This window comes from Zingiber officinale, chromosome 2A, assembly GCF_018446385.1.
Source record: "Zingiber officinale cultivar Zhangliang chromosome 2A, Zo_v1.1, whole genome shotgun sequence".
NCBI lineage: Eukaryota > Viridiplantae > Streptophyta > Magnoliopsida > Zingiberales > Zingiberaceae > Zingiber > Zingiber officinale.
Window position 1 is genome coordinate 17,285,956 of NC_055988.1, and position 13,094 is coordinate 17,299,049.

At 36.6% G+C, this 13,094-nt stretch overlaps 1 protein-coding gene across 1 annotated transcript; it reads right to left on the reverse strand.

Moving 5' to 3' along the window:
- Positions 1–1,028: 1,028 nt before the first annotated feature.
- LOC122044431 (zingipain-1-like) lies at positions 1,029–2,320 on the reverse strand. The gene is made up of 2 exons (XM_042604911.1): positions 1,830–2,320; positions 1,029–1,748 (listed from the first exon to the last, which is right to left on the reverse strand). The coding sequence occupies exons 1-2, from the start codon at positions 2,257–2,259 to the stop codon at positions 1,165–1,167; spliced, it is 1,014 nt and encodes a 337-aa protein (XP_042460845.1). The 5' UTR covers positions 2,260–2,320; the 3' UTR covers positions 1,029–1,164.
- Positions 2,321–13,094: the final 10,774 nt, after the last annotated feature.

Here is a 13,094-nt window from a genome sequence, read left to right on the forward strand (position 1 = left end):
TCTGTGTATTTAGTATTAGTTTAATTATGCACATGTCATACATAATTTTGGCAGGTTAATAGTAGGATGTGCTAACTTTGTGGATGCAGGATCCAACTATTATGGCTTATAGTTTTTTATGTGTGATTGGACCCTTGGACATGTCAAGGGCATTTATATGTGTGTGCATGATTGTATTATAAAATACAGCAGGAGTTGTATTTAGTTTTTATTAGGATTTTATTTTTGATCTAGTTACATGTACATTCCTTTTATGGAATATAGGATCGATGGATGTAAATTTTTTATTTTATGTTCGATCTAGTTTACATGTACATTCCTTCGAGGAATATAGGATCGAAAAATGTAAAATTCTATTTATGTCGTGGATCGAATTTTGCAAGGCGTGGAACCTTTTTGAGAACCAGAGGCGCAGCGGAAAAAGGAGCAAGATGGATGCGACAGCTAAACCCGGTGGCGGTGGCCAAATATGACAGCAGCTTGGGATAACAACACACGAAGGACAACCATAGATAAAAGCCATAATAGTTGAAAATTAGTCCCCAAGGTGTAGCACAGATGGGGAGTGCATGGTTCTGTGGCTGAAAGGTCCAGGGGTCGATTCCCGGGATGTCACTGCCTGGGGTTAACGTCTCCGCTATGCACTTTCCACCTGTGTACCTGCGGGTCGCTGATGTGGCGGTTCCACATAATAGTTGAAAATTAGATTTTCTATTTATTGCTTTTATATTGTGTTGTGTGTGTATGTTAATATACATGTTTAGTAGGCTAGCATAGTTAAAATTCCTCATTTATAAATAACTAAGTGGGAGAGGGATTTTGTTTGTCAAAGTTGCCTCTTCTTCAACACCAACATCATCTTCACCGGCCTCCATCTAACACATATTCCAGACAGGATCATTCATAAATGCATATTTTTGTTTTAATCGGTATGATCCATTGTTATGATCAACTGGAATACTGCAATAATTTGATTATTTTGCATTTTGTTTGATTCAAATTTGTAAAAGAAGATATACAAACATGAATAATCTAAAATCACAGTTCATTAGTTGTTATAATTTTTCAGCGAACATAGGGAAAAAACAACAATTAAAACAGAGGGAAGCATGCACAGATGATCTTCCATTATTGTTGAAATTGGCAAAATAGTGTAAAATTAATCTAGATGATGGGAAAGGAAGCTCTAATGGCGAGACCACAGAGTCCCTCCTTTCGATCGACATCCTTCTCGAGTAAGATGTAACCCTGATCACCCCACCCCGTGCCCCACGAGTTCTTGGCTATCCAATACTTGGTCCCGTTTCCATCGGTTCCATAGCCGACGAGTGTGACTTCGTGATTGAGATTGGCCTCGCAAGGCCCGTCGAAGATCCCACCGGCGTACAGCATGAACTCGCTCGCGTCGATCGACACGGAAACCGGCTGGTTTGCCACGGCCTTCATGAGCGACTCCTCGCTGTTGCTCGGCACGAGGCTGTAGCTCGTCAGGGAGACTGCGTTGTCTGCTAATTTGCTCGAGTCACAAGCAATATTCTGATTTGGCTGGTAAGGATAGTTCGCTTCGGTGGTGATGCCTCCGTTGGCGACGACGAAGGAAAAGGCCTGGTAGTGCAGTCCGCCGTCGCACCCTGAGTCGTTCTTGTCGCAGGCGAGGAGTTCTTGCTCTGACAAAGATATCAGTTCCCCGTTGGCAATCTGGTTGATGCTTTCGATCGATGCTACGGAAGAGAATGCCCAACACGAACCTACACATTGAGAAATCAAAAGAATTAATTACTAGCTCGATCAAGCAAACTCGTTCTGATTTCGAATTAACGTTTATGTACCACAATTGCCTTGGTCCTTGATCGGGGTCACTGCTCCTCTGTCACGCCAATCCATGCTGGAGGGGGCAGTCGTGTTTGCATACTTGAACGGGGCCGGCACCGGAACCGGAACCGAGGCGCCTGAAGGAGGGTTTCCGCCGGTGTAAGTCGCGAGGAATTCTTCCTTGGTGTGGTCGGCAAAGCGGTTGAGGCCGACGGTGTAACTGCGCCGTCGTCCTTTGGCTCGACGGAAGGCAGTCACGTACTCCGAGTTCCTGGCGAACACCTCGCGCCGGTAAACTTTCTCGGCTTCGTCTCTATATGTGCGGCCGTGGTCAGCCATCCACTTCTCGAACGTGTCCGACGAGGGACTCTCTCCGGTACCTGGCGCCGGCAGGCAGACCCAGACGACGACGGAGAGGAACATCGCAAGGTTAATCGGTGGCGCCATGAGCTGCTGCCGATCGACAGCAAATTGGATTGCGATCGATATGATTTGATCGATGGAGTTCGATGATCAAAATCTCTGGATTTGAGGGAGTATATATACATTAATGTTTTGGCTATATATATATATTGTTCATGGGAAGCATCGTCCCAGATGTTTGTTAGTGGTCAAGCACAGGAGGATCCAGAGCAGCATGATCAGCTTGCGGCTCTTTCGAGGTTACAGGCCGAGCCTGGGCGTGTTCTTCCAGAAGAACCGAATGAATAGAAAGTGATCAATATTCAGCTCATTCTGTGATTCAAGAGAGTGTTCGCAAGTGCTAATTTGTAGCTGGGTCAGTCCATATTTACATGGCTATTTATTTCAATAGATTTTAGATTAATTTTTAGTGGATGTAAAATATTATATTGGATGTTGATCTCTTCAATCTAAAGGACCATTATATTAAGATAAAATATTTTTTATAATTTATTTATCTATTTTTTATCATGAAACCAATGATACTAAGTCATTTGAGACAGTGATATCATCTTTTACTCTAATGCATACTAATTTAAATTGCCACTGTGTTTTGGGAATGCCGGACTGTTGGGTTATTAAGCCGCTCATACTTCTGGATGTACCTAATGGGTGAACAAAGATAAGATCGGCCACCTACTAATCCGGCTGAAAAGCTTGGATAAGTGGTTTAACATAAAATAATAATAATAATAAATAAATAAATAAAATGGTAATCTGTAGATAAAGGATCATATAAAAACCTGTTTCCCTGTTAGTCTCCTATTTAGATTAAACGGTCGAGTGAACTTAATAAATAAACCTTGATTTACTTGATTTCGTTCATTTGTTAAACTTGAGATACTTCGACCATTACTTGAGATAAAAATTTCAATACAAGTAACATAGGAGAATATTACCTTAGACGTCCATCCGTGACAGCGGCGTAGCCAGAATTTACAATCAGGGGGGGCGAATTCAAGCTAACCATGGCACGCTGTTGAGGTCATGCCTGATCTCGCCACCTCGCTGCAAGGCCGTAGCCCAGGCAAAACCTCATAGCGAGGTCGCGGCCAAAGTGAGATCTCTCCCTGTGACACCGCTACCAAGCTATCGCTAAGAGAGGAGAGGGAAGGGGAGAAGATCGAGCATACCGATGGGACGATGCATACGGGTGCTAGAAATCGAAGAGGAGAGGAGAGGAACGTGCTAAAGATTGGAGAGGTGGTCGATCAGAGAGGAAGATTTTAGGGCGCTGGGAAGAAAAATTGAGAATAAAAAACTTAATTAGAAAATTAATTAATGATGGAAACTTAATTCAATCACTAAAATAGCAACGGAAACTTAGTTTGTTGCTAAATTAGCGACCATAATTTATTTCGATTTCTAATTAGCGATGGAAATTAAATTTCATCGCTAATTGTGAGTTTTCTTATAGTGAATTATATGATGAGTTGCAATAAATGATATGCTTTAATTGATCAAATTTTTGAATGCTCGCCAATGAAATTAATCACCTTCATATAACAAATCAAACAATGCTTGACTAGCAAACAAAAATATAAATATATGAAAAATTAACATTATATGTTTTTCCAACACTTAAATTCGTAATCGAAAGAAATAAAGCAAAAAAACTTTACCTTAATAAAAAAGTGTTTGTTGTGGAATATCGGCGAAGCGACGATGACAACGCTGGCAGCAAACGATATCAGTGCTAGTGATAGTGGCATTCGGCGATAACAACATGGACAACAACGACATCAATGTGCGGCGGAGGATTTTGAGGGTAAAATTAGATTAGGGAAAGGGAAAGAATAATAAGGGGATTATAAGAGGAAGACGACCACGGGAGTGAAAAAAGGAAAGGGGATTAGAAGGAAGAAGAAAATACGGGAAGAGAGAGGGGAAAAAGTACAGGCAATGGGAGAGAAAAAAAAATATTAAGAGAAAGAAAAAAGTTGGCTAAGAGAAGAAAAAAAAGGTTTGGGTTCTCTTATTTGTTTTAATTGAACAATTTGTAAAAAAAATCTTGATATTTTTAGAATTTATAATTAAATTATTTTTAAATAATTTCACTGTATTAATTTTTTTTCTAAATTTCAGGGGGGGCGCCCGTACCCCCTTGGCCCTATGTAGCTACGCCCCTGATCCGTGAGCACCCGCATGAGCACCTATTATATTATTATTATTATTATAGGATTTAACTTTAGAATTTAGGATTCAGTGTGTTTATAGGATATTATTTAGGTTAAAGAAAATGAAAATTAAAAAAATAAATAAAAACTAAATGCTCATGGGTGTTCACTGATGGATAGAGTAACAAAATTCCAAATAACATTACTTATACACTGTTTGGTATACTGGATTAGGATAGAATTACAAGTTAAATTCATGTTTGACTAGTTTTTAAAAAAAGTCAATGATAATGCATAGTCTGATTAAAATATTGTATCAATTGGAAAATCAATCTCATTTCGAAGAAGATATTAGTAATCCTAAATTGAAGAATAAACCTGATAACTAGTTAAAATGATATTTTTATCCTTGCTTTGATGCTTTCCTTGTCCTAAAAATTACTAATAGTGGAAAATATTTTAGTCATATAATTAATAATTCATACTTTTATCCTTACCATAAAAATCATACCAAACAAAAATAATTTTATCATAATTTACTAAATATCTTTATTAAAAAGATTACTATCATGCAAATTTATAATCCCTCGGTAGTCCTATCACACAACCAAACGCTACCTCACTGTATTAGTAACAATATTATAAATCTAACTTATAGTTAGTTAACCCAAGTAGTAGGAAATTATGATCTATCCAAATTAAAGATTTAGACTTTAGAATTTAAGATTCAGTATTTATAGTATAGTAGTGTTTATAGTATAGTATTTAGGTTAAAGAAAGTGAAAATTAAAAAATAAATAAAAACTAAATGCTCATGGATGTTCACTGATGGATAGAGTAACGAAACTCCAAATAACATATACACTTGACTGTATTAGTAACAATATTATATATATATATATAATTAACTAAAATAATTAAATATTGTATGAAAACAATTCTTACATACATGACTTCTCCCCTAAACCCTAAAACAGGACTCGGGCTAAACCCAAGTAGACTAACTCATTCTTCCTCTCTTGGCTAACCCGTTTAAATGCACAAGAATGCTTTTAGCGTTTGCCAACATAAGGTTTTAAATTTTATTAAATGGATATCAAATTTAGCAATTCTAAATGGAGGAGGTATATTTGAAGATCAAACACCATACTTTAAACACTTAAGTTACCTACATCACGTGTATAAACTTTAAAATTTCTATATAACTAAACTAGCAGCTTGTGTTTGGAATGATATATTGTCAAACTAACCTATCGTATTTTTGTAACGACCCACCTCCTACTAATTAGGCTGTGAGGTCAATCGTTACATTAATCTGTGCTAACTAATCCATGACCATCATTAAATACTAAGTGCGGAAGCTGTACTAATCAAATTTTTTTTGCTAAACTATTGTCACTTCTTTATTTTACATGTGCTAAGGGGTGTAATCTAAGCTATTCATGACATATATTACATCCCCCAATGGTCAAGGAACTTAACTAAGGGTTTCTAGCTAATATCAGGCCTCCCAATCGATCCACGGATCGATTGGAATGGTCGGATCGATCCAGTGATCGATCCAGCCGGCTACTGTAGGCGGAACATAAGTTGGATCGATCCAGTGATCGATCCAGCACGCTACTGTGCTCGTGCAATATTCTGGATCGATCGGCTGATCGATCCAGACTGGTCAATCGATCCAGTGATCGATCCCAGAGCCTTCTGTTCGCGACGGAATTGGCTGGATCGATCGACCGATCGATCCAGAGGCCTACTGTTCGCGAAACCAGATGCCCAGTCGATCCTTCGATCGATTGGAAACTCTCAAATCGATCAGCTGATCGATTCGAGTTTCTGATTGCGTGCCAAAGGTATGATTTCAGCACTTGCTCGTGCCAAGACTACTTATAACATTTCTAAACTAATTGCCAAACATTCTAACATCACAAAAATAGTGTTCTGAGCATGATAGGATGCATGATTAACTAATTCATAACACTTAACATATGAAGGTGCAAAATAACCAAAATGCTAAAAGGTTCTAATGCTTAAAAACAAGCTTGCTGTAATTCCCTAGGATCTCTACTCCAAGTTCCTGCCCACACACATCTTCGTAGCATTGCCCTCCAGCCTCCGCTAGTCCATTTTTCCTTTACCTTTATCTGCAGTATAAGGAAAAGAAAGTATCTATAAGCTTTCGCTTAGTAAGAAACCATCTACCTCACTAAAACATGCATACGATGCATCTATGATTTTAAAAACATGCTATTAAACATATGTTAAACTTGTTGAAGCATGGCCTACTGAAATCACTGAACATGAACACTAAAGCATGGCATACAAAGCGAATCATAAGCTAGCATGTGTATCAATAAGAAAGGACTAACTGAAACATAGTTAAGTTAAACTAAAGCTGAACTAGAACTGATTTGACATATAATCACATGACTGATTGTGAGTTTGGAAAACTAATATCATAATAGATTAAAATACATAATCATGCTGCTAATGGGCCCGACAACTGTACGTGCTATGCGCGCATCCTTAGCTAGACCCGGGGTTGTAAATCCCGAATTTAGTAAGGTTTACTAGGTTATCTAAACCTAGGGACCGACTATGGGAGCCCAGCCCAAGGACATCTAGTCCTGTACAGTGCCTCTACTGAAAGTAAAATACTGGATCATAGCTAATTATTTTATCTTGCTTTTTACTAGGTTATCTGAACCTAGAGGCGACTGTGGGTGCCCACCCATTGGACCGCAATCCCATATATGCTGTAGCAAGACTAACTAAGCTATTTTAAATACTTCTATCGCATTCACTGAGCTATTAAAAATGCCTACTGTAGCATTTTACTGAGCTAAGCATTTTATCGAACACTTAGTGTGCTCCAACTCTCCCCTCTATTAGGGAGACCACCTCTAGGCACCCGACGACATCTAGAATCTCCAACTGAAAGGAGTAAACGTGTCTGGCCCATCTAGAGGTGCTCAACTAATTCCCTAAATCCGCGAGGAGGGTTAAATACACCTTATGCGTCGAAAAATCTACATATAACTAATTTAAAAGCATTCTATCATACGAAAAGCTACTTATACTGCAGGTGAGGGGTTTCTTACCTCTTACGTGCAGTTCCTTACAATTCTAAATGCTAGGTTTCCGGTGGAGAAGATCCTTTCGACGATCTTCTCACGTCTACACGTTCCTCTCGCGGAGGGGAGCGTCCTTGAGTCGAAGTCGTCGCCGGAAGGTGCCCTTGGAACCCTTGGGATGGAACCCTAGCCTTGCTTGTGGTTGGCGCCGAGAGAGGGAGGCGGCGTGAGGTTAGGGTGAGGAGAAGAGATAAGTCACGGTAAAATTAAAACTCCTCACTTAATTCCCTATTTATATTAAGGGATTAATTAACCCAACTCTAACTTAAATAAAATAGTTTCTCTTTCCTTTCAGCACGGCCTTGCTGGGTTCAACTAGTTACTAGAATTATCCGTAAACCATAGGTCTCGGGTTTAATTCCCGCTTAGGCCGTTTTCGTTTTCTATTTGTTTTTGCTACTTCCGCTATTCTAAAAATTCCATAAAAATATTCTAAAATTCCAGAAAAATCATAGAATATTTCTAAAAATAATTTTGAGAATTTTCGTTACAATTTCAAAGGGTCTTAAAAAAAGAAAAAATTGGTCCCATTTTATCCATAAAATCATGAGAAAAAGATATATTCATTGCATAATTTTATATTGATGATATAATCTTTTGAAAAACAAATAAAGAATTACTTAATGATTTTATAATCCTTATAGAAAAATAATTTGAAACTAATCTAATAGAAAAATTACACTTTTTCTTAAGAGGATTCATATTCATGAAATTAAATATACAAGAGAACTCATTAGAAGATTTAGAGTAGAAAACACCAAGTTGTCCATAGCCACAAATATTAATATGCATAGTGATCCCAAAGGCAAACAAATTGATTTAAAATTCTCTAGGAGCATATTTGGCAGTTTACTCTATCTAATTGCTAGTAGATCTAAAGTTTTATTTGTGGCGGGACCATACACAATGTATCAATCATGTTCTAAAGAATCTCACTTTATTCTTGTAAAAAAAAAATCTTAAGATATCTAAAAGGCATTACTAACGTAGAATTTTGTTATCTAGAGACTAATAGGATGCTTTAATTCTGATTACATGAGAAACAAATTAGATATTGTTCTGGGGTGTTTGGTAGAATTCTCTATTACAAAAAATAGATAAGTGAGATATGCTAGTCGGACAAAAGATTGATGTGTGGCAAATCCACAAGTACACAGAGATGTCATCAAGTAATAAAAAATATTGATCCCACGAGAACTGTAAATCAAGTACTAGTCAGAATTACAAAATAAGTTATCTAAATAATCATGGATTTGTGTATGTGTCACTAGAACAAGAGAGAAAGTTAGAGTTGAGAAAGCAAGGGAGAGAGAGAGAGAGAGCAAGAGAAGTGAGGGGGAGACAAAGATCGCAAAAGGAAGGTAGAGTGATCTAGATCAAAAAATAGAGAAATCACAAGAAGTGGCAATGAGATCACAGTGAGAAGGTAGTAGGATCTCAATGAGAAGGTAGAGATGGTCACAATAAGAGGCAGTGGGTGAAGGCAATTCTAGGACTTCGGTTTCACCCAAATGATTATAAACACCTAATCTATGTTTTCTTTCCTATCATCAATGGGTATTTATGTAGTTAGACCATCATATGGTATCCGATATGAATTTCTATTTCTACAACGGCATATCATCCCTAATTATTATCTACAACGAGTTAGATTTGATCCATTAAACTCTATGATGACCTAGGGCTCCTCACGACATACCAAGTTGCACTTTCGTATATGACTCTCTGTGTCTTAGGTTTCTACATGTTGGAGGGTTAGGTTCTCCTTTCGGTTCATCCTCAAACTCTTGTGGGATACAAATCTCATGCTTTGGACATCAAGATCGTGTTAATACAATAGATTCGGACCATAAACACACATTTCATCAAACAAAAAATATGCAAACATATAAATTAATTGAAAAGATGTTCACATAACAAAAGGGCTACTTCCTACATCCTAAAATTATGAGAACTACTCCATTACAAAGGAATTACAATCCAAAGACACAAATGAAAGCATTCATATAGATGAAAATAATGAATAGAGATAGCGAGATGCTTAGGGAGAAGATTCCCAGTGTGTTCGGATGTAGTTCCTTGTGCCAGAGGTGGAAGGATCGTCATATTTGATGAAGATAATGACCTTTATGGTCTCCCTAGGAGGGGGAGGAAGTCCCCTATGTAACAACCCAAATTTCCTCATTTCGAGTCCTAATAGTACTTAAAAATATTTATAAATACTTTAGAAAAATTCTAAAGATTTTTAGAAATTTTTAGAATATTTTTATGTAATTTTTGGAGTTCGTTTGGTATTTTTACCAAAAGAAACAAGTTGCAAAAAATAAAGAAAATTAGCCGAGATTCGAACCTGCAAGCTCCGGCCGAACCAAGCCTTAAGCAAATCCGGCTGACCAAGTGGTCATGCAAGCGGTTCGGTTTAAAAAAGGTAGCAAAATTTATTTAAGATAGTTAACAGAATATTGGATTATAAAAGGGATAAATTGATGTTGGATTTGTCTGTTTAGAAAAGGTAGGGAATTTATTTAAGATAGTTAACAGAATATTGGATTATAAAAGAGATAAGTTAATGTTGGATTTTTCTGTTTAGAAAAGGTAGAGAATTTATTTAAGATAGTTAACAAAATATTGGATTATAAAAGGGATAAGTTGATGTTGGATTTGTCTGTTTAGAAAAGGTAGCGAATTTATTTAAGATAGTTAACAGAAATATTAAGTTATAAAAAGGGAGAACTTAGGGATTATTTTCCAAAACCTAAACCTCTCCTCTCCTTTTCTCTCCCGACGGCACAACGTCTCCTGTTTGGGCGAAGGAAAAAAGGGGGGATCTAGGGTTCCTCTCCGGCGGCCGGCCAAGGGAGATTTCCGGGAGATCTTCACATGGTTGTGATCCTCTCGTCAAGGGGAAACCGTGAGCACGAAGGAGGGGTCGAAGCTTGCAATTCCCACAAACCCTAGAAGTTTTCTTTCCGGTTGTAAGCCCAAGAATGCAAAGGTAAGTGCTTCTCACCTGCAGTAGGAGTAGTTTCGGACCTTTGTTCTTCTTGAATTCGAAGCATGAGAAGCACTTATAGTGCAAATTTTTAATTAAGCCTATAGTGCAGATTTTAATTAAGCTTATAGTACAGATTTTTAATTAAGCCTATAGTGCAGATTTTAATTAAACTTATAGTGCAGATTTTTATGTAGGCTTATAGTGCAGATTTTAATTAAGCTTGTAGTGCAGATTTTTAATTAAACCTATAGTGCAAATTTTAATTAAGCTTATAGTGTAAATTTTCGTGTAGGCTTATAGTGCAGATTTTAATTAAGCTTGTAGTGCAGATTTTTAATTAAGCCTATAGTGCAGATTTTAATTAAGCTTATAGTGCAGATTTTTATGTAGGCTTATAGTACAGATTTTAATTAAACTTATAATGCAGATTTTTATGAAAGCTTATAGTGCAGATTTTAATTAAGCTTATAGTGCAGATTTTTAATTAAGCTTATAGTGCAGATTTTAATTAAGCGTATAGTGCAGATTTTAATTAAGCTTATAGTGCAGATTTTTATGTAAGTTTATAGTGCAGATTTTAAATATGCTTGTAGTGCAGATTTCTTAGAGCTTAAAATGCAGATTTCTTTAGAGCTTGTAGTGCAGATTTCTTAAAGAGCTTATGGTGCAGATTTCTTTAGAGTTTATAGTGCAGATTTTTGGTGGAACTTGTAATGCAGATTTTTGTTGGAACTTGTAGTGAAGATTTTTGGTGGAACTTATAGTGCAGTTTTTAAAGAAAAAGATTATAGTACAGTTTGGTTAAGTATTATAGTGCAGAATTTATGTTTGCATAGTATGCAGAAATAGTGTAGCATAGAATGCAGAATCTTGATTAGTATAGTATGCAGAATTTTGATTAGCATAGTATGCAGATTTTTGTTTAAGCATTTCAAAGTTAGAATTTGCTTAAACATTTCAGTTTCTTTTTAAAGAAGCATTCTTTTAGAAGTATTAACAAGTATAAGAAAGATAAAGAAAAGAAAGAAAAAGGTCAAGGCCTTAAGTAGATCCCAAAGTCAAGATTTTAGGGATTTTGACACACAAGATGCTTATTAAAATGCTAAGACATTTAAAGAAGAAGTAATTAAGATAATAAGATATTTTACTTTGAAGAGGCTAGTACCCGACTTCCAAGATTGTCGTTAAACAAATCCAGGTGTCCAATCCCAAGGTCTTGGCCCTGGTAGACCAAGGTCTGCTCTTTTAGGATTGGTGGCTCGCTACCCCAACCTATTAGGGAACACACATAAGATGGTACTAAGCCTGGGCCCAAGAGAAGTTGATTATTATTTTGAAGTATTAAATTATAAGTTTTAAACAAGTGAAATAAAAGAATAAGTTTTTTAAGCAAGTGAAATAAGATTCAGAAAGTGTTTAAAACTCAGCAAGTTTTAGTTTTCCTTATACTAGCATGTTATTCTGATTAACTTTGCATGTTTAGCATTCCAGTATGCATTGTTCTTTTGCTATTAGATGAGCATCCGTAGTATTTTCTTTAGAGCTTTCAGTTCTTGGATTTCAGTATATTTACATGCATATTCGAGTTTTTGTGAGTTCGACAGCGCTTACTAAGCATTCGCTTATAGTTTGCATTTCCTCTTACTGCAGATACAAGAAAGGAAAAGTTTTAGCAAAGGAAGGCGACAAGGAGGTGTTTGATGATGTGTGATGCCTGGACTATAGAAGCCTTGGGATTTAGCATAAGAATTTATCAACAAAGAGTTGAGTAGAATGTATTAGATGAGTTATTTAGTCTTCCGCTGCTAGTTAATTGTAAGTTTTGAGTTCTCCGAGAGTTTTAGGAATTACTATCAACATGTGTGCAATGTTAGTTAAGATAAGTTAGTAGTCCAGTAGCGTCACGCCCTCACAGACCAGTAGTGAGGAGGGTGGGGTGCTACAAGTTGGTATCAGAGCAGTTCCTATTCTCCAGCATCACACATCAGCACCAACCTTGCCGTCTTCAAGTAAGAAAATACTTAAATTCTTTTTAGTATGTTTTTCTTTTTTTGCAGTAAAGAGAAATCTTTAGAAGTATTTGTTTATATGTGCTTAAGGTAGATAAAAGTTTTTGTGTGAAGAACAACATGAGGCAAAAATATCCAGAATTGTTCTAAGTTCGAGGACGAACTTTTTATAAGGTATGGGGAATTGTAACAACCCAAATTTCCTTATTTTGAGTCCTAATAGTACTTAAAAATATTTATAAATGCTTTAGAAAAATTCTAGAGATTTTTAGAAATTTTTAGAGTATTTTTATGTAATTTTTGGAGTTCGTTTGGTATTTTTACCAAAAGAAACAAGTTGCAAAAAATAAAGAAAATTAGCCGAGATTCAAACCTGCAACCTCCGGCCGAACCAAGCCTTAAGCAAATCCGGCTGACCAAGTGGCCATGCAAGCGGTTCTGTTTAAAAAAGGTAGCAAAATTTATTTAAGATAGTTAACAGAATATTGGATTATAAAAGAGATAAATTGATGTTGGATTTGTCTGTTTAGAAAATGTAGGGAATTTATTTAAGATAGTTAACAGA

What these genes read in the sequence shown, in the direction of transcription:
- LOC122044431 (XM_042604911.1), bottom strand. Translation starts at nt 2,259, where the DNA reads ATGGCGCCACCGATTAACCTTGCGATGTTCCTCTCCGTCGTCGTCTGG. An exon ending in CAAGGACCAAGGCAATTGTG is followed by an intron (nt 1,749 to 1,829) that starts GTACATAAACGT and finishes CTCAATGTGTAG; the next exon opens with GTTCGTGTTGGGCATTCTCT.